The 27,546-nt window shown below is 35.5% G+C and overlaps 1 protein-coding gene across 1 annotated transcript in view; it reads left to right on the forward strand.

The window, feature by feature from the left end:
* Nucleotides 1-27,546, forward strand: part of fab1 (1-phosphatidylinositol 3-phosphate 5-kinase fab1) — a 757,444-nt gene that overhangs the window by 128,541 nt on the left and 601,357 nt on the right. Inside the window, exons 8-9 of the mRNA XM_090401892.1 lie at nucleotides 8,943-9,054; nucleotides 23,086-23,212. Of these exons, the coding sequence (XP_090258018.1) occupies nucleotides 8,943-9,054; nucleotides 23,086-23,212 (239 nt within the window). The remainder of the gene's footprint in view (nucleotides 1-8,942; nucleotides 9,055-23,085; nucleotides 23,213-27,546) is intronic.

Here is a 27,546-nt window from a genome sequence, read left to right on the forward strand (position 1 = left end):
TATATAGTAAAACCCCTCTTTCACACTTTCCAGGGGACTGATGGAAAACAGTGTAAAAAGTAGCAGGAAATGTAAAAAAACACTAAAAAAAGCTAAATGATGACTTACTGCTAAGTATGTGACTCTACATACTAGATTACAAAATTTAATAACTGAAAATAAATGAATTTGCAATTACTTACATTTATCTATTTAAAAAAATCTTTAATTGTTGATGGTTTTTGCTTTTTCTACACTCTTATAAGTTCCACCTGCCTCTCCACAGTGTATAAGGCATTAAATGCCCCATCGTCCGCTGATGCACTTGCAATATACTGCCTCAAAACAGAGATAGTTTCCATTGCTTCTTTACTAATAGGGATGGTAGGCTCTTGATCACAGTCTTCAACCACTTCTTCCGATTCTTCTTCATCAAGGTAGTTGGAAAGGATGTCTTCTACACTTGATATCATTGATATGATCACACCAGCATCAACATAGTCTTGAAATGAGGAAGACTCATCCATCACATACCAGATCTTGGGCTCTGACATATCTTCTTCCTCCTGTAGTTGTTCCTCCTCTTCCACAAATGTAACTTCTGTCTTCTGGATATAGTTTCATGAGTAACATGCAACCATGCTTTAGCCACAGCATCAAGGATTGATATGGTCATTTGTTTTGGGTCCATACCATTATCATTATCAAACACTGCTTTTTCAACAAGCATCTTTCTATATTTCCATTTAAATGCATGGATGATGCCCAGATCTAATGGCTGAAGCACACTTGTACAATTAGGGAGAAAGAACACTAATCTAATGTTTCTGAGATGCAGATCTTCAGGGTGTGCAGGACTTTTGTCTAGCAGTAGTAGTAATTTGCAGTGATTTGTCCCCATTTTAGCATGGTGGATGTGAAGATGCTGCTGGTCATCCAAATGCTGTGCTGTTGGCATCATACTTAGTAGGCAGATTTTTCACATTCTGAAAACACCTTGACTTTTTAAATTTACCAATTACCAGTGGAGATAATTTTTCTGATCCATCATCATTGGCCATGAGCAAAACAGTTACCCTCTGCTTGCTGAATTTTCCACCATGACACTTCTCTCCTTTAAAACACAATGTTTTACTTGGCAGAATGTTATAAAAGAGCCCAGTTTCATCAACATTGAAAATATTTTTTGGTTCGTAGTCCTGAATAATAGTCTTTAGTTCATGTTTCCCCTGGTTTACAGTTTCCCCTGCAACACTTACTTTCTCCACACACTTGATTGTACACAATATTGTGACAAGTCTTGAAATGATCGATCCATCCATTTGACGCAGTAAAACCATTAATCCCCAACCTCGCAGCAAATTCAAGGGCTTTCGCTCAGAGTATAGTACCATCGACAGGAATATCCGAAGCTCTCGTAGAAACAAACCACTCTGCCACAAGTTTATCCAATTCATCGTATGTCGATGTCCGGATATATTTTCGTTTTTTTGACATAGTGCCAGATTGCTTGCATTGAGTTAAATGCTTGACCTGTTTTTTTACTATCGTGTTCAAAGTGGACATGGAGAGTCCAAGATCTTTTGATGTTTGCACACGTGTTCCAGCATGCCAATCTACATGTCACAGAATTGCCATCTTTTCTTCTACTGAAATACATTTTCTGTCTTTTTTCTTCATGTTACTAACATGGATCATCCACCACTGCAACTTTAAAGCAACTATCACACGCTAAATACGTAGCAGAAATTCTGCAATATATCACGTGCTTCTGAATTGCCACTACGAACACCAACACTGCAAGCTAGTGAAGCGATATTTCATGAACTGTGATTTATTCACTAATATCTAATATTCACGAGTAACAACTGTTACTTGGTAGAAGTGTGAATGTGATTTCACAATTTGTGTATGATCCTTGTTCACGATTTCAGTACAGCACTGAAGGTGAAATCACATCACAACATGTTACGGGTGCCACGAGCTACTGACAGTTTAAAATTACTGATATGAAAACTTCACGGTATCAATTCGTACTGTGACTGAAAAATCATGGTATCACTCATCACTACATCACTGTTGCAAGCACGCAAGTCACCGTGATGGTGGAAATGAAACTATATTCGAAAGCAATGCCATCTGGGAACAGAAATGTGCAGAGGAAATCGATTCGAAAATCAGTGTTGCCACCCAAGAAAAAAACGCAAATCACATGAAATAATGTCCACATCGAGTTGTTAATAGTGGGAAAATAATATATTGTAAAAATAGGCCTTAAGACGGGACCAACAGAAAATGACATAAATGGTAGGAAAATGTAAATTGCGGGATGTAAATATATATATATATATATCATCTAGCCTCATCAGTTATAATCACCTAGTCTCTATAATCCCTGTTCTCATCAGTTTTCTGCAGTCAAGTTCTATAAGCATAGTATATTGGTCGTAATCTTTTTTTGTACCACAGTACATAATTTTGCACTTTACCACATTTTGCTGGCAATGTTCATTTCCCATACTGTCAGTCTGTTTATTATTATTTATGGCATCTCCATAGGGTCTGGAGACTCATTGCAGGAGACCCAAATCAACCATCATGGACACAAATCCATTCATCAGAGAACTCAACTAATTCTGGCAATCCATTCTACTCACTTACCACTGTCCACACAAAAAATTTGGTCCACACACACCCCTACTAACCACACTCTTACACAACTTCCATGGATGGCTCTAGTTCTCTGACTATTTGTCATATATTGAGAAATTTTGCTTGCATCAATTTTATATAAAATCAATTACATCAGTTATATATAAAATCCCTTTAATATCTGAAAAGTTTCTATCATGTCTCCCCTTTTCTACCGATCAACTAAACTGTGTAACCCACATACCTTCAGCCTATCCGTGTAGGGAGTATTTCACAGACCTGTCACCATCTTGGTCATTTGTCTCTGAATCTTTTGGACCACTTCCTGTCCTCAAGAAACCCAGGTGACCAAATCTGTGCGCAGTAGTCAAGATGCGCAGAATCAGAGGGATAATAACTTCCTTATCTTTACTTGTTAGCATGTTTTTCAACATCCAAGTAATTCATTGAACTATTTACCAACTTTTGCAATATGCCTTCTGAATTTTAACTCTTTGTCCACTATTATCCCCAAGTCCCTAGCCTCATCAATTTCCTGCAAACCAATACCATCAATATGATATATCTTATGCAACCTTTTCAACCTGAAATGTATAAACTTATATTTTGCAACATTAAATTGACAGTTATTATCTTTTGCCCATGATGCCAATTTATTTAAATCATCCTGCAGGATATCTACATCACTTTTATCAACTATTGCTCTCTCCAGCTTTGCATTATCAGCAAACAACTGAATATCCCCTCTTAAATCTTTCTCTATGTCATTGATATACAAATTAAAGAGTAGTGACCCTAGTAGCAAACTCTGAGGTACTCCACTAGTTGCCATCATTCTCCTAGACTTCGGTCCACCACATATTCTCTGGTGTCTATCTATTAGCCATCCCCTTATCCATGCTACTAGCCTCATATCCATTCCCATCCTCTCCAGTTTTTGTAATCGTTTTCCATGTGGTATTCTGTTAAATGCCTGGGCAAAGTCCAGCAATATCATGGTGTAGCCATTACCTTTATCCAATTCTGCTGTCACTTTATTATGAAATTATAATCATCTTTAATAGCAATTGCTCTACCATCAGCAAACGCCTGCATATTTCTCCCCCAAAATCATTCCTTTTATCACTAATATACAAATTAAATAGCAGTGGCTGAAGTCCTCCAGTTATACTGCTGGTTACCTGCTTTCTACTAAATTTTACTCCACCTTATATTACTCTCCATCTGTTACCATCTTATCTATATAACCAGTATCTTCATTTTTTTCCAGTTTATATATGCTGCAGTATCCTTTTGAATTTGCAAATTTAAGCAGTATCATTATATAGCAATTTCCTTAATCTGACTTATCTGTCACTTATTGTTAAAAAGTAAGTGAAATTATTAAGACTGGACTTACTCTTCACAAAACTGTCCCCACTTCCATAGAGTATCATATTCCCATCCACCTGTTTCTGAATTCTGCCTTTTACCATCCTTTGCAGTATACCGTCAACAAACAACTACAAGATCGCCTATCTTATATCAGAGGATTTGTCAACATTTAGGTAGACACATTCATCTCTGATTGGTGAAAGAGGGATCATACATTAACTCACCACATAGCAGAACTCTTGGCCATCTCGGCTAATTTCCTCGACTCGTGAACTTGCTGATCACCTCTTTTCATATTCACCACCAATTTTTTTGTAGCTCTTGCTTATGATACCACTCATCCATCCATTTCTGATTTATCCTCCTGACCTTAAGCATACCATCTAATACTTATTGCTTAAAATTTACCTTCCATATTTTTACCATAGTGCTTCTTCAAGCTACATGGGTGGTCTGAAAAGTTCTTGGCCTAACAATGAAAAAACGAATTTATAATTTCAAAATTATTTTTATTTTTCAACATAATCTCCCTTAAGACTAATACATTTATTCCAGCGATTCTCCGGCATTATTATTCCGTCCCTGTAGTTGTTCTCAGTAAGATCTGCAAAATACCCTTCTATAGCTGCAATTACCTCTTGATTCGAAGAAACATGCTGACCAGCAAGGAAGATTTTTAGTTTTGGGAAGAGATAGAAGTCGGAGGGAGCCAAATCTGGGGAATAGGGTAGATGTTCCAGCAATTCATAGTGCAGATCCCTTAATTTTCTCCATTGCCAAAACACCTTTGTGGACAGATGCATTCTAATGATGAAAGATGATTTTTTCTTCTGCAAACCAGGTTTTTTCTTATGAATTTTTTCATCTAGTCTGGTTAAAAGATCAGAATAATATTCCCTGGAATATTATTGAAAAGGGTTATTATTTTACCCTTTTCAAGATAATTAATAAACAAAATGCCTTTTTTAATCCCAAAACGCAGATGCCATGAACGTGTCTTTTTTGGTGCTGAACAACGATTTCTGTCCACTGTTTTGACTGCTTTTTGGATTCTGGTGTGTACTGGTGAATCCAAGTCTCATCCATAATAATAAATCTATGCACAAAATCAGTTTTATTCTTGTTAAAATGCTCCAAGCACTCTTCAGAGAGTTTCATGCGAGTGCGTTTTTGATCTGCGTGGCACCCATCTTGCGCAAAGCTTTTCATTTTCAATTCTTCATGCAAAATATATCCTATACATTCTTTTGAAATGCCTATAACCTTTAGCAATTTCACACACTTTGAAATTTTGATGATTTCTGGTGGTGTTACACTTTTTGGACATCCTTCACGTGAATCATCTTCAAGACTGGTATGGCCGCGTTTAAACTCAGCAGCCCATTTCTTAATCATCGAAAATGAAGGAGAAGAGTGCCTATAAACTTTTATGAACTTTGAATGAATTTCTTTTGGCATTAAACCTTCTTTTACAAAGAATTTTATAACTGCTCAATACTCAATTTTATCCATTTCAAAAGATACAGACAACACTTTGGCTTCTGATAGCTGTATAAAAGAAAACTACTTGATAGAATGACTTGTCAATTTTACATGGATGCTTAGGACAGATGTGCCAACTTAGAAAAAAAAAACCTTGCTGATAGTGTTGCCATTTATGGTTGAGGTCGAGAACTTTTCAGACCACCCACATATATCCTCAGTTTGACATAATTACTTGTTCTTATAATCCACATACACACATTCATAACTGAAAATTCCACATGTTTTTGCAACTTCCCAGGCCAAGACTGCATGATCTCTCTTTTCCCAATCAGAGATGAACATGTCCACTAATTGTTGACAAATCCTCTGATAGCAGACCCAGCCCTGTACCCTGAATTTCTTCCACTACATGCTGTCTCATGTAATTATCTCTTATCAGCTGTATAAATTCCGTTTGTTTCCCTTCCCTCCCTATGACCATTCCTCCTTCCAGTGTATGCCTGCATAGACATCCCCCATAATAATTACCTGTTCTGCACTCACTGTGTTAATTTGTTGTTGCATGCCATTCACATTCTACCAGGCAACCTCTGGCTGTGTCAGCAACTATATTTCATCCTGTTGGCCTCTATGTCTCACATCGCCTAGCCTCAGATGCATTGCCTTCTGTATCTTTACACTTCTGCTGAACTCCTACTCTTTTTTACTTCAATTCTTTTGCAGTCATTTGCATACTTTTCCCATTCCCTATCCTCCCTGAGAATATTATACCCTGTACATTTTGTCCCTATAAATGTGTACTCCTCCATCAGTTGTAGGCATTGGTGCAACTTGGTTGCACCAATGCCTACAACTTCCAGCCAAGTTCAACTAACCAGTGCTAAAAACTCCTTAATCCTGATACTTCTTTCATTAGAATGCATAAATTACAGAATCTTCTTGGGTATGCCACCCTTACATTGTATTGACTATGTCTCTCAGATTTTGGGTTTTTGGATCTGAGGAGCTATGTTCCTCATTTTTTGAACATTCCTTTATACACTTTATTTGAAGGAGAGGCTGCACCCACTTACCTGATTCTCCTCCACCCCCAGTAAAACCTCTAGTTTACCTTCCAAACACTTACTGAACAATTTTTCCAGACACCAAACTCCATATCCATTCAAGTACAATTCATATATAAATCCTTTGTTGATCATATTCGCTCCAGACATTCACAAACTATATTTTTATATACTGTGGGTGGGCCAAGAATTTTTTTTCTCTTTTTATCAGTTTTGTATATTTATTTATTTTTTTAATATTTTTAATTTACTTTTTTACATAGTCTGGAAACTCTGTCTATAGACCAAACATTGAACTTTTTCAAAGTGCTTCTCGCTTCCAATAAGGAGGACAGTGGTCTCACGCTCTGAGATGAAATTCATTCTGCGATGAAATTCCTGAAGACAATCGCAAAGATCTATGCCTACAGCAGGATTTGAACCCATAGTCTGGAAACTCTGTCTATAGACCAAACATTGAACTTTTTCAAAGCGCTTCTCGCTTCCAATAAGGAGGACAGTGGTCTCACGCTCTGAGATGAAATTCATTTGAAATTCATTCTGCGATGAAATTCCTGAAGACAATCACAAAGATCTATTCTATGCCTACAGCAGGATTTGAACCCACAGTCTGTTGATTGGAGAGTGGGTATGCTAACCATTTGATCAACCAGGCTGGCATGCAATTCTATTTGCATAACTTATGCATTGATTCCTTTGTAGTCATCCTTCACTCATTTCTATACTACCATAGCTGCAGAATCACAGTCTTAACTCTCATTCTTCCTTTTCACTTGTTTCAGCTAGCCTTTCAAATCTCCTCATTTACTACACATGTCACCCAAAACAGTCGTCACTTTCACTTTTCCTTTCTTCATCTTAACAGTCTTGCTAAGATCCTTAATCTTCACACCTGGAAATGCAATTTCGTTATACTTTCATCAAGCACTTTTTCTTGTCATGGAATTACATATAAAATTCTCTCCTTTCCTCCCTTTCACATTTTTTATACTCTGCTTTTTCTTCGTGCATCTATTCTCTTTTTTTGCTGTTACCAAGCCACTTTCCAGATGTTTCGCTAGTTATTGTAACTCTCGTTCATGTTCTATCATATGAATGACTCCATATAAGCATGCATATCATCTCTCTCTCATTGTTCTACTTATATTACACGATTTCAATACATTCCATTCAATACATTGTTTGCCTTTGCTAACTTCCACATGTACTTTCACTTACAGTCTTGTTAACACTAGCATTTTCCTGTATTTTGTCATTCACCGCTCCACTGCCTCACTTTCCACTCTCCACACTTCTGATATTCACTTTCAGTATTTGCCCACAATCTTTCTTTTCTTTCTACAAATCTTTTACTCTTCTTGGAAAATACATCCCTCTCTCTCTCTCTCACTCACACACACATGCTAAAATGAACTAAATCCCTTGTGTTAAATTCACTTGCTCTTAACCTGCTATGCATTGCCACTTTCTCAAGCAGTATAATATGATATAGGTAGGCATTCAAAAATCTGGCCATCGATAATCCGGTTCCTTCAGATCTCCGGCACGGATTTCAGAGCGCGCATTTTCAAATTTACTGCGTTGGCACGCCACTGTTTTCTGTTTATGTTTTGATGGCGCTGTAGTCGATAAGCATTGCGATAACCTGCTTATTCCTTCTCATTTTATCATTTATTTGCTACTGTATAGCCCCATTATGGATTCAGCAAAGAAAAGAGGTGAATATATAATATATGAAGCAGCAGACACTGCATGATATATTCAAGAAAATAGCTAGGAAGCAGGAAGAAGCAGCAATGGTGTCCACACTTGATAATCCACTGCCATTAACTTCAAGTCAACCAGATGTGCTGTCACCACCATCAACATTTTGTTAATTAAAATTCTGTAGAACCATTATATTTAGTTGGTGAACATTAAAATTTCATAAGTTTTTCATTTAGTGTTTAATTTTCTTTCTTTTAAGGACTGTACAGGTAGTCATTTTCTGTTAAAAATATACAGCATATATAATCATCCAAAATCCGGCACCCTTCAGGTCCGGAGGTTGCCAGATTTTTGAATACCTACCTGTATAAGTAAATAGCAATATATTAACTAAATTATCTGGATGGTTCCCTCTCCGAAACTTAGGTTTTTCAGACCATAAAACAGACAAACTGTCAGAAGAACATGCACACATTTGACAGCCATAATACACTATACAGATAGGATTAATCATCCCACCAGAGCACTAATTAGTCCAAGAAACAAATTACTTGGCCATGACAGACCATTAAGTCTAACATGGAAAAGAAAATGGGACACGCACACATATACTTAAAATTTTATGCTTAATGCTCTATAAAATAATTTGTTATATTTAATGTACTGACTTATTTTTTCTAGAGCACAAGCAGTTATAATTGGTCAAACTTTATTGGATTCACAGTTGCTAGAATGTGTCGTGTCAAGTGAAAAGTTATTTGTAGATGGATGTGTGTTATATAAACCTGGAAAGGTAAGTGTGGCTATTTTTATGAAATCTTATTTGGAAATGAGCAGCTATTTTATTTCATTAATGTCACATAAAATAAACTCTAAAATGCAATTAATTTATTAATAAATAAATAAACAAACTAATTAATAATACAATGGTAGCTAATCCTATCTGCGTTATTTGCTATGTCTATAAATTGTGTCTGTTCTTCTGTCCAGTTTGCCTTTTGTTTTTTTCCTTTTGATTCTGTTGTAAGGAATCCAAGGCTTGGTAAGCTAAACCTGACTGAGCATAGTTATGGTGGTAGATGTATTTCTTGTGTTTTTCTAGGTGAACATTCCAAGAAGAACAAGGAACCTTGTAAAGACCTGGAACAGAGAAAGGGGGAGTGAATTCTTAGGAGAGCAGATAAGGGTAGCTAGCTTCAGATTTGGTTTGAAAGCAGTGCAGAGATTATATTTTTTTAGAGTTCTGGCTATTTTTTCTGAAGTGCTCCAGCTATAGGGAATAGTAATGGTTGTATGTTGACAGGGATGTGAAGAAAAGGGAGGAACAACTAATTTGTTAATCTTTTTTGGCAGTGTAACCATTGGACAAGGATGGTCTAGTAAATAAATGATAGTTCAACTGTAAAGGGAAGCCTTGGTATAACAGAGGGGTTGGAGGCTCTTTTGACAAGAATTTTGATAATACCATATTCTTGAGAGGCGGGGGGATCTACATGTATGGGTAGGTTTTCTGTAAACTGAGAAAGAAAGGGTACCATTAGGAATATGCATGGTTAGAGTATCAAGAAAAAGCAGATTATTATTATTATTATTTTCTTTTCTAAAGTAAACTGAATTCTAGGGTATAATAAATTTAGTTTAATCCTTTATCCAAGTGTAAGCAAACAAAGTTTACACCTGAAGTATCTTCAGGACTGAGGCAACTCGTGGTAAAGGTGGACCAAGCTCTCTCATCACTACTTGTCTTAGTATCTCCCATAATGCAAAACACATCTCCTTGTGGACATGTATAATGCTATGCATTAAGGGAGGGGCCACTACCCAGACCGGTTTCGACCTTTATTGCGGTCTCGTCAGTGGGAGCCAGACCCAGAGGTGGTGATACTAAAGTCGAAGCAATGGAGAAGTCATCCTTACCTATACGAGTTTGTTTACACTTGGATAAAGGATTAAACTAAATTTATTATAGTCTAACCAAATGGAAAAAAAACTTCCAACATCTTTCTCTAAATCCAGAGTAATTTAATAATAAGGTGAGACACCTTTTGGCAACTCGTATAGGTAAAGTTGACTTCTCCATTACTTCCACCTTAGTATCAGAACCTCTGGGTCTGGCTCCCACCAACGAGACCTCAATAAAGGTTGAAACTGGTCTGGGGTAGTGGCCCTTCCCTTAATGCATAGCATTATACATGTCTGCAAGGAGATGTGCTTTGCATTATAGGAGATACTAAAGCAAGGAGTGATGAGAGCTTGGTCCACCTTTACTAAGAGTTGCCTCAGTCCTGAAGATACTTCAGGCGCAAACTTTGTTTGCTTACACTCGGATAAAGGATTAAACTAAATTTATTATAGTCTAACCAAATGGAAAAAAACTTCCAACATCTTTCTCTAAATCCAGAGTAATTTAATAATAAGGTGAGACACCTTTTGGAAACTCGTATAGGTAAAGTTGACTTCTTCATTACTTCCACCTTGGTATCACCACCTCTGGGTCTGGCTCCCACCAACGAGACCTCAATAAAGGTTGAAACCGGTCTGGGGTAGTGGCCCTTCCCTTAATGCATAGCATTATACATGTCTGCAAGGAGATGTGCTTTGCATTATAGGAGATACTAAAGCAAAGAGTGATGAGAGCTTGGTCCACCTTTACTAAGAGTTGCCTCAGTCCTGAAGATACTTCAGGTGCAAACTTTGTTTGCTTACACTTGGATAAAGGATTAAACTAAATTTATTATAGTCTAACCAAGTGGGAAAAAACTTCCAACATGAATTCTAGGATGCTGGCAGTTGAGATAGAGGAGGAGAGTCTAATGTGTCTGAGCTGTGTGTCTAAATATCACATCGTTGGTATATCTTAACCAGATAGCAGATTTGAGAATGGCAGTGTTTGCACATGTTTTTCAAAATGCCCTGTGTCAAAATTGGCTGGGGAGAGCCCATGCCTGTTTAAAGCCTCTATCTATTTAAATACTCAAATCAATTATATTGCTGGCATTAATCTTTTGCAACCAGTCACAGTACTCTTTTTTTACAGTGTTCTGGACTTTTGCTCTTTGCAGATGCTTTGAATTTCTTCATCTGTATTATACTCAGTTGGAAATGCTTAAAAAGTAGAAGTTCTTGAACTTCGGTCATTTGTTCTAACCAGTTAAATAATCACATAAGCATTAAACAAATAATTCATGTTTTATTTGGCATTTAAAATAATTAATTTAGTATGTAGAATCTATACTCCTTTAACACACATACAAGTGAAAAGGTAAAATAAATTCTTAAAACTTAAGTAACCTTTGTAGTTGTACAGACTAGATAAGTTTATGTGAATCCCACTTGCGAAAGGTTATAAATCCTTTTATATTAGCATTATGAATAATCCAAAAATCCTGCTCTACAGATCAGCAATGGAACTTTTTTTTTTTTCAAGTTACTTTTTAGTTGCTTCACTACTTACAAGTTTAACCATTTATTTTTGGAATTTAACACAAAAATAAATGTATTATGTAAACGTATAAAAAAAATTACTTCTCTAATTATTGATTAGTATCTGTTGCAAATATCACACTTTTTTTTGTTATTTGTTTTTATATACCAATCAAGTTTATATATATCTGGAGAGGGATGAGCCTTACAGTAAAAATGGTTACTTACTGCAAACATTAATTTATTATTATCGTTTTCTGACATGTATTCCCAAGGGATAGAGAAATTATTATCATGATATAATATAAAATACTTATAAGTCACAAACATCCTCACAAGTAACAGATAAATTTATTTTAATATATCTGTTATTTTTCAGATCTGCAGTAATATGTTATCATATATTTTTGTCATTTAAGGCACTACGACGTGGGGTGCTTAAGGCTCAAAGCTGTATAACTGAGAGGAGACCTCCACATAGCCTTTAAAGGAATGCGGAGAACCAACTAGGGATTCTGACCTAATGTCCATTCCTCACCTTCTCGTGGTGCACCATGTTGGGTATCTACCTGGATACTGAACGAATGAGGATGGACTGGCAATTTGGGATTATGACAACCAAATTGTATTCCTATTGGCTTAAACCAAAATACAAAATGATGGTACAACATGACAAAATTTCATGCAAGCTGGGGCGCCATCTGGTTAAACAAGGCCCCCCTTTGTTTTCGCCAGGGAACCAGGGTCAACAGCGAAAAGTCAGTTACTGGAACAAATCTGAAAACACACCCCAACTCAACATCACCAGAGTTAAAGATCAGTACCATTAACATAATAAGCCTGAAAGGCAAAGAAATGGAGCTAGCTGAGGAATTAGATAAGTACCAGATCGACATAATAGGGGTGACTGAAACAAAAAAGACAAAAACTGGTGCGATCCTTCTGAGCAATAAATACGAAATGTTATATTCAGTCAATGACAATCAAGGAAAAGAAGGAGTAGCCATAGTATTCAACACTAAATATGAGGCTAATCTTCTTGGCAGGCAGTCTAAAGTAGAGTAATGTGGGCAAATATCAGAATGGGGAACTGCACAATGAGACTTATTTGTGCCTATGGTCCCACAGAAGGTTCTACTAAGGTTGAAGTGGTGGAATTTTATGAGACTTAAGAGAAAGCAACTGACACAATGAAAAAGGAAAAGTTGGTCCTTGTTGGAGATCTAAATAGCAGAGTAGGAAATGATTGTCAGACATACAAAAATATTTTCGAAAAATTTGGAGAAAAGAGCAAAGCTAATAATAATGGCAAATACCTGTTGAATTAATGCTCAGGACATTGACTGGTTATTACTAACATCATGTTCCAACATAAAAATGTGCACAAATTCACATGGAGAGAAGAGGCAATGAATAAGAAAAGTTTCATTGACTATGTTATTGTTGATAGTGATGTTTTCTCCCTGGTGCAGAACACCAGATTGTACAGAGGATTTGAAATTGGAAGTGATCACTATTTAGTCTTGAGCAGGATAAAATTGAATTTCATATTGAAAAGAATGACATGTAAGAAAGTTTTAAAGAGAATAAAAGTTGAGCAGCTCTCAGATGTGAACTGTAGATTAAAATACACAATGATTATTGAAGAAATAATGAAAGGGTTTGAGAACAGGAACCCTGGAGATTCAGTGCCAAACCTTGAAGAAAACACTGATTGATTCAGCCAGAGAGGCATGTGGTGAGGTTGTCTGCAAGGATAGAAAAATCAGAACTTCATGGTGGACACAGGAAGTTAAAGAGGCAGTGAAAGAAAAGAAGAAAGTATATCAAAAGTTCCTGTCAAATAAGTTAGATTGTGCTCTTAGAGAATACAGAGACAAATGCAAGAATGCTAAACACTGTGTAAAACTAGCTAAACAAAAGTCATGGGAGGACTTGGGCAAGAACATAGAAAATAAATATCAAGAAGGTGGCAAAATATTCTGGAGGTTGTTGAAGAAGCTTAGTAATGGAGGAAAAAGTGCTGTAAAAGGAGTTAGAGATGATAAAGGTGACATGAAAATGGGAGAAAAAGATATCCTTGAAGTATGGAGTAATTAATTGTAAAAATTGCTAAATGAAACAAGCAGTGATAGCACAGTTGTAAGAAACACTCAACAGGCATACAGTTAGGAATACATATCCCTACTTGAAGTAGAAAAAGCCATCAAAGGCTTGCAATGTGGAAAGTTAGCAGGAGTAGATGATATTCGACCAGAAATGCTGAAGTATGGTGGTGGTATAAAAGTCTTACAGTGGCTGCACTGCATAGTTCAGATGGCCTGGACAGAGGGACGATTTTCCGATGATTGGAGTAGAGCTCTCATAGTACCCATATATATAAAAAAAGGAATTAAAACTGAATGTGAGAATTACAGACCTATTTCTCTACTGAATGTTCCTGATAAGATTTATGCAAGTATACTTGAGAAACAGTTGAGAAGGATTGTGGAATCAAAGCTTGGTGAAGAACAAGCTGGATTCAGGCCAAATAGAGGCTGTCAGGATCAGATTTTCACTTTATGACAAATAGTTGAGAAATCATGGGAGTATAACAAAGATCTGTATTTAAGTTTTGTTGATCTGGAAAAGTCATATGACAAGGTGCCAAGAGAGAAGCTATTCAATGCGCTACAGTTATATGGTGTCAATGGGGCATTATATCAAGAAATACTTAGTCTTTATTTCAGTTGTAAGTCAGCAGTTAGAATTGAAGGAAGTTCAGGAAGATGGTTTAATGTTAAATCTGGTGTGAGACAAGGATGTTCATTATCCCCTGTGTTATTCATTATTTATATGGATCACATTATGAAGGAAAGTGACATTAAACCCGATATCAAAACTGGAGATGTTAATGTCAGCTCTTTGCTTTATGCAGATGATGTTATACTTCTAAATAAATCTGCTACAAGTTCTGCAGATTCTCTGACTAAATTGAATAGCTGTTGTAATAGATATGGTACGAAGGTCAGAAATAAAAAGACAAGGACAATGAAAATGGGCAGAATCATTGAAAATGTCAACTGTGTTGTGAATGGAGAACCTGTGGAACAAGTAAAACGTTTCAGCTACTTAGGAACAATTTTTAGTGAAGATGGTAAATTAAATATGGAAATAGACAACAGAATCAACAAAGCTGGTATGTTAGGAAGTTAGTTGAATAAATTCATATGGAATGAGAGAGAAATTAGTCAGAAGAGTCACTAAATTAGCTGTATACAAGATGGTGTTCAAACCAGTTTTAACTTATGGATCTGAGAGTTGGGTCAGAAGTAAAACACTTGACCAAAGACTAGAGACCGCAGATATGAGAGCCCTGAGAAAGATTAGAGGCATGAACAGATGGCATCAATGGCAATGTCATATTAAGAATAAGGATATTAGGAAAGAACTTGACATTGTCAGCATCCAGGAATTCATTTGCAGATCTAATCTCAGGTGGTATGGTCACTTAAACAGAATGGGTGAGGAAAGATTAGCAAAAGTAATGTTCTCTGCCTGGTTGGCAGGAAAACAATCCAGAGGAAGACCAAGATATAGGTGGATTAATTTGGTACAAAGTGCCTTAGACTGTAGAAATATAAGATCTGATAATGTTGGATTCTTGACATTTAACAAACTGATTTGGAGGAAAATTGTAGATGGGAAGTTAGTAATGATGTAAATTTTTCATGTAGTATTATCATTTCCTGTAAACCCCCTCTTGTGGGTACATTGCAGGAATTTGATGATGATGATGGCATTACGACTGCAGTCATAATTCTATTTTACAAATCTTCTCTCCTCTATGCTCTTTAACTGACATGTCACCTTAGATTAGATCTGTTCATGCATACCTGAATGCTAGTAGAAACTACAAAAAAATTAATTAATCAATTTTTTTGTAGTCTGCTATCATATTTCTTAATTAATTTTTTGTAGTTTACTAAAATTAATATATATATATATATATATTTGTATATTCATATTTTAAAATTTTTGTTAATTTTTTCTCAAGTATAAAAAATATATCTGTTAAAGAAGAAGAAAATCATGGCCAACTTTGATATGGTCTTCCTCTTTACTAATGTTACTACAGATGAAGATCTCTTACTACTGAAAGAAAAATTATCAAAAGGGGTCATGTCATTATTAACTCACTGTATTCATTCTGGTTATTTCTAGTTTAAAGATACTATCTCCAAACAAAATTCTAGTCTAGCCATGGGCAACCCATTATCGCCTATTCTAGCAAACAGTTATCTAGAATATTTTGAAAAAAAGGCTATCTCCTCATTTCCTTTAAAACCAAGAATATGTAAAAGATATATGATGACATTTTTCTAATTTGGAGCCACGGCCATGAACCTCTTCAGAACTTCCTTGACCACCTGAATAGTCAACGCCCAAACATCAATTCACTGTTGAATTAGAAGTTAATGGTTTTCTTCCTTTTTTAGATGTTAAACTTATTCGCTTCTCTGAAAAATTAAAAATTTTGATTTACAGGACACCTGCTCACATGAACAGATATCTCCACGCTCAGTTCCACTATTATCCACCTCAAAAAGTTGGAATCATCTTGATGCTAGGAAATCATGCTTGCTCCCTTTGTGAAGAGGAGGAGATTAACAAAGAGCTTAAATTTCTTCATACTACTTTCCAACAGAATGATTATTCCAAGAAAACAATTAATAAATTACTTTTAACTCCTCTTCCATGCCATAGTGAAGACACCAATAGTATAAAAGGTCACATTTCTTTACCATATATATCAGCTCTGTGTCACACAAATTGGCCATAGTTCTTAAGAAATACAACATCAAGACGTTATTCACTCCCCTTCCTAAACTCCGTTCCTTACTGAGCCGATCCAAACCAAGGCATGACAACCTGAAATTCCCAGCGTCTACTAAATCTGGTGTAATTGTAAAAAAAACATATTTTGACCAGACTGAGAAGTCCATTGAGCTACGTATTGAAGAACACAAGAGGCCTGCTACTTATGGGAGAACATGGGCTAGTGCTATGTCTAACCACGTTCTGCTTTCTGCTAACACAAATGAAGAAAGCATCATCCATTCAGTTGTATGGAACAGATCAAATAATATCTTTCGTTGCTCCGACAAACTAGAAAGAAGGATAATGGAATCTAAAGAAGTCATCCTTAATCCTATACATCTTAATAATAACCTTAGTTATAACCTATCAGGCTGTCATTGTGTTGCTATCCAAATTCAGCGTTCACAAGATTCTGAACACATGCGTACGCCCAACAATGAGGTTATCCAGAGAACAGTTTTAAATGTCCAAATGGCAACGCTTTAATACTGAACTGTGTATGCTAACACTTTATTTGTTTAGAGTTTATTCCTTCATGTCTTTTGCTTGGCTGTCTCTTTTTTATGCACCTAAAGAAGTCTTTTAAAAGATGAAACTAGTTTTGATAATAAACTGTATTTTACTTTTATCCCTTGGTATCCAGTCATTTCATTTTTAAAAAACATCTCTCCACTGAGTAAACTCGCTATTCAGTATTTTTCTTTGAATCAAGAGTGATTGCAGCTGTAGAGGAGTATTTTGCAGATCTTATTGAGAACCACTACAGGGACAGGATAATGGTGCTGGAGCATCGCTGGAATAAATGTATTAGTCTTAAGGGAGATTATGTTGAAAAATAAAAGTAATTTTGAAATTATAAATTCGATTTTTCATTTTTAGGCCGAGAACTTTTCAGACCACCCAAATTTTAGTTTTAGTTTATTTATATATATATATATATATATAAACTAAAAGGGAAAAAAAAAATAGAGGAAGACACTTAAAAAGATAATGTGAGACTGGAACAGATTACAAACAAGGCCAATACTCTGAAAGGAAGATGGCCATAATTATCATTTAAATAAATAAAAAAAAAAAAGCTGAGTTTGATATCAGAGATGTTAAGAAGAAATATCAAAAATATTTTTATTTATTTATTTATTTATGTATTTATTTTTAAATTTTTAGTTAGTAGATCATTTTTATTGCCTAGTGTGAGATATTTACCCTGCTTACTAGTTGCTTCAGCCATCTAGTTCCATGGTTGCTCAAGAGCTGAGGTTCTTAGACTCATCCAAAACCCACCCACTGCTTTAATGCACTATAGGTTCACAACCTCTTGTGGGCTTTTATTCATATAAAAATAATATATATACACTATCTGATCAAAAGTTTCTGCTGGACCCCCCCCCCCTCTATAATTCGTAAACTGACATCTAGATATCACTACGACCTCACTTACTGGTATAAAAGGAGGCACGGAGCTGAGTGTTGTTCAGTGATAAGAAGTACGAGCAGAATGGGGGTCAAGGGAGCTCAGTGATTTCGAACGTGGAGGTTGCCACATCAGTAAGAAATCTGTCAGAGACATTTCAACCCTCTTCAAGTTGCCCAAGTCAACAGTTGGTGATGTGAATGTGAGTGGAAATGTGAAGGCACAACCACAACAAAACCATGGTCGGGTAGGGCGCGTTCAGTGACAGACAGAGACGTTCTGACACCTGATAAAAAGTCTCCCCCGGCAGAGTTTTATCTGTCATAGAAGCAAAGGGTGGACCCACCCCATATTAATATCAACTACTGAAAAGTGTGTCACAGGCAAAGTCTGATTACAGTTTCGAGTAGGTGTCCGGATACTTTTGATCAGATAGTGTGCATACACACGCACACACACACACACACACACACACACAATCTATCAATAATTGTCCACTCACTCCTGTTATTCAGAGTTATAGAACATTCAAGGTTTGTTAATAACATAAAAACCAGTGTATAGATAGTAGAAAGTAGTATTTCATCATAGCAGTTATATACAGGTGGTATGGCAACACCACACTGAACTCAGTGACTTCGAGAGGTGTCATCTTAGGCTGTCACATTAATGGCATGTGCCATTGCTGCTTAACTGGAGCATCCAAAATCAACAGTTGGCAATGTGATCAACAAATGGAGACATTCTGGCATCACTAATGCAGGAAAAGATCAAAATTGACTGACAGGAACTTGAGGGTGTTAAAATGGGTTGCATGCAAAACCAACTACAATTGGCACAGGCTATCTGTGATGAGTTTCAGAGCACCAGTAACACCATGTACTGATCATTAATACTGTACAAAAAGAGCTCCATTTCACAGAAGAGTATCACACAAGCTGAACATCACAATGAACAAGGCGTGTCGTCTGGCCTGGTGCAAAGAAGAACATGTGAACTGGACAATTGACCAGTGGAAAATGGTACTCTGGAGCGATGAATCAAGGTTCACATGTCAGATGGATGGGTGTGGAGGCATCCTGGTAAACACTTGTGGTAACAAGCATTCACTAGGCTGCCTCTACAAATAAAGTTTGGTGGTGGAAGAGTAATAGTGTGGGGTGCATTCAGCTGGTTTGGAGTGGGACCACTGGTGGTGGTGGTTGTCCATGGTTCCATGAAGACAGCTCAATACTTTTATATTCTGGATAATCAGGTGCTAACTACACTGTGGAGTTTTTATGGAATTGACCCATGTTACTATCAAGATGACAATGCCCCATGCCACAAAGCTACAACTGTTATGGAATGGTATGAAGAGATGAGGGTGTTAAATGACTGCCATGGCCTGCACAGAGTCTTGATCTCAACCACCCAGCAATTGAGGTCCAGAGCAGCATGTTCTTGATCTGTCCCTAAACTCAGTGATGCTTTGATGGAGGAAAGGAAACAAATTCCACCTGATGATGTCTTCTGAACATTGGTGGAAAGCCTCCCTTGAAGCGTACAGGAGGTAATCAGAGCCAGAGGTTGACATACCCGATATTAGGGTTCGCCTGCTGGTATCAATTGTAAATTGTTAAAGTGTCTGGACAATTATTGGTAGATAGTGTGTTTATATATATATATATATATATATATAGAGAGAGAGAGAGAGAGAGAGAGAGAGAGAGAGAGAGAGAGATGATGATGATGAAATCAACAAAGATTGCATGCCTGCACACACACCATTTGGATGGGTTCCTTGTGAATAAATACCATCAAAATTATGGCATTACTTTTCAAAGTTTTCAAAAAAAAATCTCTCTCTTATTCCACATAAATGTATTCAGATGAATCCATACCATACCAATATGGCTAATTTTGTGGTCTATTTCCATAGACAAAAATTACATCTAAACAAAGGAAATGTTCTATAAGTTCTCCATTCAGAATGAAGTTATTGTTTTTTTGCATTTCTGCTTATTTTCATACTTTTTGTCTTTTTTATTGCTGATTTAAATAGCAAATTTGTTATAGAGTTATTCAGTTTAATTTAGGAATCCTTCAGACTTGTACTGGATTTATTTAAGAATATAACATCATCTGCAGCTGATTTGAAGATCTCTAATTTTGATATCATGCCTGATGGGAAAAGACCAAACCCTAATGAGGGAGGAAAAAACACTGGAGTCCTGTATCCAACACGAATTTCATTCTGCATTTAAGCCTTAATTCAATTATTGATAATACCACTTTCCTTCATAATGTGATTCATATAAATGAAGAATAACAGTGGAGATTATATAATGTACACCCTTGTTTCACACCTGATTTAACATGAAACCATCTATAATAAATTTAGTTTAATCCTTTATCCAAGTGTGAGCAAACAAAGTTTGCGCCTGAAAGTATCTTCAGGACTGGGTTAAGGTGGTACACACCAGGGCAACTCGTTGCAAAGGTGGAGCAAGCTACCAACACTCCTATCCTAGTATCTCCTATAATGCAAAACACATCTCCTTGCGGATATGTCTATTGTTATGCATTAAGGGAAGGGCCACTACCCAGACCGGTTTCGACCTTTATTGAGGTCTCTTCAGTGGGAGCCAGGCCCAAGTCGAGATATCAGGCAGAAGCATTTGCAGGTCATCTCCACCTATAGGAATTGCCAATTGGTGTGCCACCCTTTTTTTTAATAAATTACTCTGGATTTAGAGAAAGATGTTGAAAGTTTATTTTCCACTTGGTTAGAGTATAATAAATTTAGTTTAATCCTTTATCCAAGTGTGAGCAAACAAAGTTTGCACCTGAAAGTATCTTCAGGACTGGGTTAAGGTAGTATCTCCACATCTGGGCCTGGCTCCCACTGAAGAGACCTCAATAAAGGTCGAAACTAGTCTGGGTAGTGGCCCTTCCCTTAATGCATAACAATAGACATATCCGCAAGGAGATGTGTTTTGCATTATAGGAGATACTAGGATAGGAGTGTTGGTAGCTTGCTCCACCTTTGCAACGAGTTGCCCTGGTGTGTACCACCTTAACCCAGTCCTGAAGATACTTTCAGGCGCAAACTTTGTTTGCTCACACTTGGATAAAGGATTAAACTAAATTTATTATACTCTAACCAAGTGGAAAATAAACTTTCAACATCTTTCTCTAAATCCAGAGTAATTTATTAAAAAAAGGGTGGCACACCAATTGGCAATTCCTATAGGTGGAGATGACCTGCAAATGCTTCTGCCTGATATCTCGACTTGGGCCTGGCTCCCACTGAAGAGACCTCAATAAAGGTCGAAACCGGTCTGGGTAGTGGCCCTTCCCTTAATGCATAACAATAGACATATCCGCAAGGAGATGTGTTTTGCATTATAGGAGATACTAGGATAGGAGTGTTGGTAGCTTGCTCCACCTTTGCAACGAGTTGCCCTGGTGTGTACCACCTTAACCCAGTCCTGAAGATACTTTCAGGCGCAAACTTTGTTTGCTCACACTTGGATAAAGGATTAAACTAAATTTATTATACTCTAACCAAGTGGAAAATAAACTTTCAACATGAAACCATCTGTCTATACTTCCTTCAATTCTAATGATTGACACTTCAAATATAGACTACATGTTGCTCAATATACTTACCATTAAAGCATATAATTGTAGAGTTTTGAACAGTTTTTTTCTTTTGGTACCTTGTTATCTGCTCTTTTCAGATCTACTGAAACTTAAGTATAGATCCCTGCTATACTCATATGATTTTTCTCTGCTTCATTTTAAGTGAAAATTTGATCCTGATGACTTCTTTTTAGCCTAAACTCAGCTTGTTCAAGTTTTCCTTCTAAAATTTTTAGCCTCTTCTCAAATATGCTTGATAAATCTTATCCAGAACAAACATTTAGTATGGAAATTCTTATGTAATTCTCACATTTAATTTTAATTCCCTTTTTATAGATGGTACTATAAGAGCTGTACTCCACTTTTGGAATTTCATCCTCTGACCAGGACTTCTGAGTTATTGATTCACTTCCCTAATTTTCCCCAAAATTTTCATATCTGCTGTCTATAATGTATGGTCTTCTCTGGGACTTTTTTCTTGCCATCTTGGCATCAAACTCCTGTTTTGCTAACTTTTCCTTTCTCATTCTGTTTAAGTGGCCATACCACCTAAGATTAGCTCTGGCCACACACACACTTTCCTGAATGCTAGCAAGTCAAGTTCCTTTCTAATATCTTCATTTTTATTATGATTCTGCCATTGCTGCCATCTGTTTACTCTCCTAATTTTTCTCTTGACTCTCATATTTGTTTTCACTAGTCTTTGATCAAGTGCTTTCTTTCTAACCCAACTCTCAAATCCATAACTTAAACTAGTTGGAACACTATCTTGTATACTCCTAGTTTTGTGTATTGGCTAATTTCTGTCTTATTCCATATAAATTTATTAACTTGACTCTCCATTATATCAGGTTTGCTTATTCCGATGTCTATTTCCTAATTTAATTTGCCATCTTCACTCAAAACTGTGCCCAAATAGCTGAAATATTTTACTTGTTCTGTAGATTACATCTGAAGTTTTCTGTGTTCTTGCCTATTTTTATAGTTTTTGTTTTCTCATTGCTGAAAAACCATGCCAGATTTGTTACAACTGTTATGCAATTTAGTTAGGAATCCTGGAGACTTGCACTGGATGTATTTAGGAATACATACACCACCATCATCATCATCATCTGCATAAAGATAAATCAAAGAGCTAAATTTAATATCTCCAATTCTTCTATCATGTTTAATGACGCCATACAAAGCATATGATAAATATATTACAAAACACTCAATGATAGATCAAGTGCCATCTTGATATTTGTTGATTCATATGTGGGATGCCTTTCTGTTTCAACATTTCACTTACAAATTTAGAAACTCTGCATCTGTGAGGGAAAGCTTGTGATTCTGCCTCCTTTAGTATGTGAAATGTATTATTATTATTGTAGTAGTTTGCTGGAAACTGTGCATTATATGTCTGTCTGGTCATGGCTCTAACAGTTATGAGATAATGACCAAATATTAAATATGATTTAGATTTCTCCATTGCAAGTACATTGATACATTGTTTTATAGGTAAGTGCATTAGATCACACAGTTTTACCTCTAACTAACACTACTTCAGGCAGTCAGGATGGACAGGAACCACTGTGGGTGAAAGAAATCCAGCCACTTGAAGATCCACTTGCAGTAACAGGAAATGGTATGGTTATTTATTTATTTATTTTCAAAGTCTTTTGCTATTAAAAAAATCTGTCAATAATAATAAAGAAGTAATAAAAAAATAAAGGCACATAAAAAAAGCAAAGCAAACAGAAATATTAGTCATGCAGCAATATCTTTTGTGTTTCTAATGATATTATTATTATCTGCTTAAACGAATACTGAAATTTCTATCATCTTGGACATTAACATAAGAATGCCATCTTTGTGCAACCCACTGAAATCTACATTTTCCTGCTCAGATAATTGAAGCTCAGTAAATAAATTGTTATTATTATTATTATAAATAGGTTAAATAGAGATTAAATAATTAAACAGATTTATTATTATAAATAGATGTGGGTAATTTTTTTAATCATAAAGAACTGTTATTATATTATATGGCTAGTAATCACTATCAGTTAATTAATTCAGTAAACAGCATGAGTGAGTGGCCAATCAATATCCAAATAAGATCTGCAATTATTGAAATTATCAGTATCTAAAATTATCATGTAGTCCTGGAGTAGGGAATAACTGGAAACCTTGAAATAGCAGTTATGTGGATTGAATGTGTGTCTATATTGAGATTTTTAAACTGTTATTATTGCTAAGATTAAGATGGTTGATCAGAATTTCACAGGCTTCTTTAAGTTTACATTTGTACCAAGTTCATACTAGTACAATGTAAACAACAGGTGCCTTTCTTTCAGGTCAATATAGAGTGTCCAGGGCATGATCAAAAAGGCTTATTTTCCATAATTATTAAATTTGATGCATCACTTGTGTTCCTGTTTCTTTATTAAAATTATGGATCCTGTTTTGCCTAAATATGCAAATTACAGTTGCATTGGATTCATTACATTCTGTTGTGGAGAGGAACCCTTTGAAGAGTTATATAAGTTATTTTATTTTATAAGGTTTTAAAGGTGGAATGGTTGTATTGATATAACATTTGGTTTATTTCTCCGATGTCACTTTAATGTATGGAATGACTATGTTTTTATTATAATCTATCTTTATTCTTAGGTGTAATCTTGAGAAGAAATTTATTGGTAGTAATTTACTATAGCCATTGTTTATAAAAGTAACATAGTAATGTTGATAATTTGTAATTCTGCTTTTAAGAGCTTGTTCATTGGAGCAAATTGTTATTGCTCTGTTTTTGAGGGTGTTAGTGACTCCAAGTTCTTGTTTTGGGTACACATATGCATTGGCCAGGATGCATAGGCTTACAATAGAACAGTGAAGGATAGACAGCCCGAGGGAAGATATATGACAAGTGCATCCAGAAATGGAAGTCTATTCTGGTTTTCAGTTTCAGTGGTAATATGCATTTGTATTATTTGCACACAACTGCCAAATATCATAAATATATCTCATCTTGACTTGGATTTAAAATAGAAGAATCTAGAGATTGTTGTTCAAAGCTTCTATATAAAAGTTAGCAGTTGGAGGAGTAATAGTGAGCCTATGGCTATAAAATTATTTTGCCACATAAAGTAACCAGAAATTAGTATGCAGCCAAAGAGGGATGTTATTACTGTGTGGGAGTATATTTTTGCACTGGCCTGGTTGGCCAGGTGGTTAGCGTATCTGCTCTCCAGCCAAAAGGCTGCTGGTTCGAATCCCGCCGTGGGGATGAATGTTTGTGATTGTCTGTGAAAATCTAGTCGTGTTGGTTGGTGGTAGATGGTGTTGGTGTAGATGATGTAAGTAGTTGTAGTTGGTGGATTGAGTGGTGGAGACGGAGAGTTGTAGAATAGGTGCTCTCCCTCGATGAGTCTTTGGACTCCCTGGAGGTGTCATGTAATAATAATAATAATCCTGACAATGCACAATTAGCAAAATACTTTCTCCTCCCCAAGTGGTTTAACCCTTAATCATAAAGGAAAGAAACATTTAACAACTTAGAAAATAATACTACTAATAAATAATACTTATGAGATATCAGAATTTTAATATATCCTACACTGTGATATCAGTTGGAAATTTATCCCAATATTAATTTGGTCACCACTAATGCTCTTTATTGAATTAACTGATAGTGATCTCTAGCCATATAAATAACGGGACCCAAGCTTTAGTGTAGTGTTTTGCCCCCACCAGAGGTCAGGGTAGTAGTGTTCATGGCTGACTAAATTAGTGATCCTTTGGTGGATCACTGATTTGGACTGTGTGAATAATGTAGCTTGTCTCTTTGTGTGCACAGGTGCTCCAAATGAAGACTTTAATATTAAAATATCCTTTATACATATTTGTAGATCATGAAAGACTACCTTCAGTTTGATTGACAGTGAATATCTGGATTGCACTTGAAAATGAAGAAATGTCATAAACCTCATAAAATAAGGTTATAATAAATTCCATTGCTGAATATTGCAAATGGATATTTGACACTCCTCCAGACTGTTTGGATTCTGAAGGGATATCTGTTATCTCCCTTATTATTTATACTTGTGCTCAGCCATGTTTTATTGATTTAAAAATTGTGACGCAAGTGGAAAACAATATAATAATAAATAACTACAGAAGTTACTTACATAAATGTTTATTGTTTTTACAGAAAATAATAATGTTTTCATTAATAATAATGAAAATAATAAAGAAAGTAATAATGTTTAGATGCTAGAATGACCTCATTCTCCATACTTCTGCTGTTAGGTTGTTAAAAAAAAAAAGGATGGGGGGGAGGAATGTGGGAGAAGTGTTTGACGCAAGGCAGAAAGAATATTTTTTTTTGAAAACTCAAGTCAGTTTTGGTTGTGTTGTTGTTATGACGGGTTTTTGCCATTCTGTTTGCGTAATTTATAAATTTATAAAATCACACAATTTATAAATGCTTACAAATTCTCAACTAACCGTAACTATCTTAACATGGAACTAAAGAATTTAACACAGATTTTTAAAAATCACAACTATCCCATACAACTAATAAATTACACAACCAAAACTGACTTCCCAACACGTTTTTTTAGAATATTTAGAAAGAATATTCAGAAAGAATATTTTTTTTGAAAACTCAAGTCAGTTTTGGTTGTGTTGTTGTTATGACTGGTTTTTGCCATTCTGTTTGCGTACTTTATAAATTTATAAAATCACACAATTTATAAATATCAAACTATCACAATTTATAAATGCTTACAAATTCTCAACTAACCGTAACTATCTTAACATGGAACTAAAGAATTTAACACAGATTTTTAAAAATCGCAACTATCCCATACAACTAATAAATTATACAACCAAAACTGACTTCCCAACACGTTTTTTTGAAAACTTGGGTTTTCAAAAAAAATATTCTTCCCGCCTTGCATCAAACACTCCTCCACATCCCCCCCCCCCTTTTTTTTTTTAACAACCTAACAGCAGAGGTATGGAGAATGAGGTCATCCTAGCATCTAAACAAGGCATGTACAAAATTTTCTTCCTAAATTATTCTGCTATATTTTCCTTTAAAATACACTTATAATGCCCTAAAAATTTCTTGAGGAAAAAAGCCAATATATTTAAAATAAGGGACACTCCTAAACAAAAACAGGTTATAATAGCTGTAAAAATAAGTTTTATTTTAAGCAGAGTAACATGGGAATTTTCCCAGAAAAAAATACCTATATTACATAAATGTATTATTATTTATTTCTGTAGAATTTTTGGATAAGTTTCATAGTCATTTTCAGTACACTGCAGCAGTGGCCTCAAACTTGAGCCACCCAAGGAACCCTTTTCAGTGTAAAAATCAGTTCTAAACTTGGCAAAAGTCATTAATAAATACATTTTTGTGTAATACATTTTATTTGAACAAAATTTTATAATTAATGTTGCAATAATACATTTAATACAGTGTAAACAAATTATTTATAAATGCATTAATGAATCCATCCATTTATTACTTAGTAACAAAATAATGAGAAATTTATGGAATACATACAAATAAATTATATTATAATATGATTAACAAATTATATGAAAAATCAGACTTCAATTTAATGACTTTAATGTGCTTGTTTTCTGCCACAAAGAAAATCAATGTTCAGTCTTATTGATGACAGTTGCAAGTACATTTCTGCTTCTGCATCCATTTTATTCCTGTATATTATTTTTGCTGCTGTATACATGAGAAAAAACTTTTCACATAAATAACTTTTGGCAAAAGCCCTAAGAATCTTTATTGTGCAGTCAGACACTTCAGGATACTTAGATCAAGTTCTTCCTGTTGTTACTTAATTTTTAAGGTCGAATCTGTAGATATATCAATTAATTGTTCCCTCTCTTTCACTGATAAATTTTCACTTTGACAATGATTAAATGGGTTTTTAATCCAGTTATATGATT

The sequence above is a fragment of the Typopeltis vanoorti genome, chromosome 12, assembly GCF_054136105.1.
Source record: "Typopeltis vanoorti isolate ZY-2024b chromosome 12, IOZ_Tvanoo_1.0, whole genome shotgun sequence".
NCBI classification, from domain to species: Eukaryota; Metazoa; Arthropoda; class Arachnida; order Uropygi; family Thelyphonidae; genus Typopeltis; species Typopeltis vanoorti.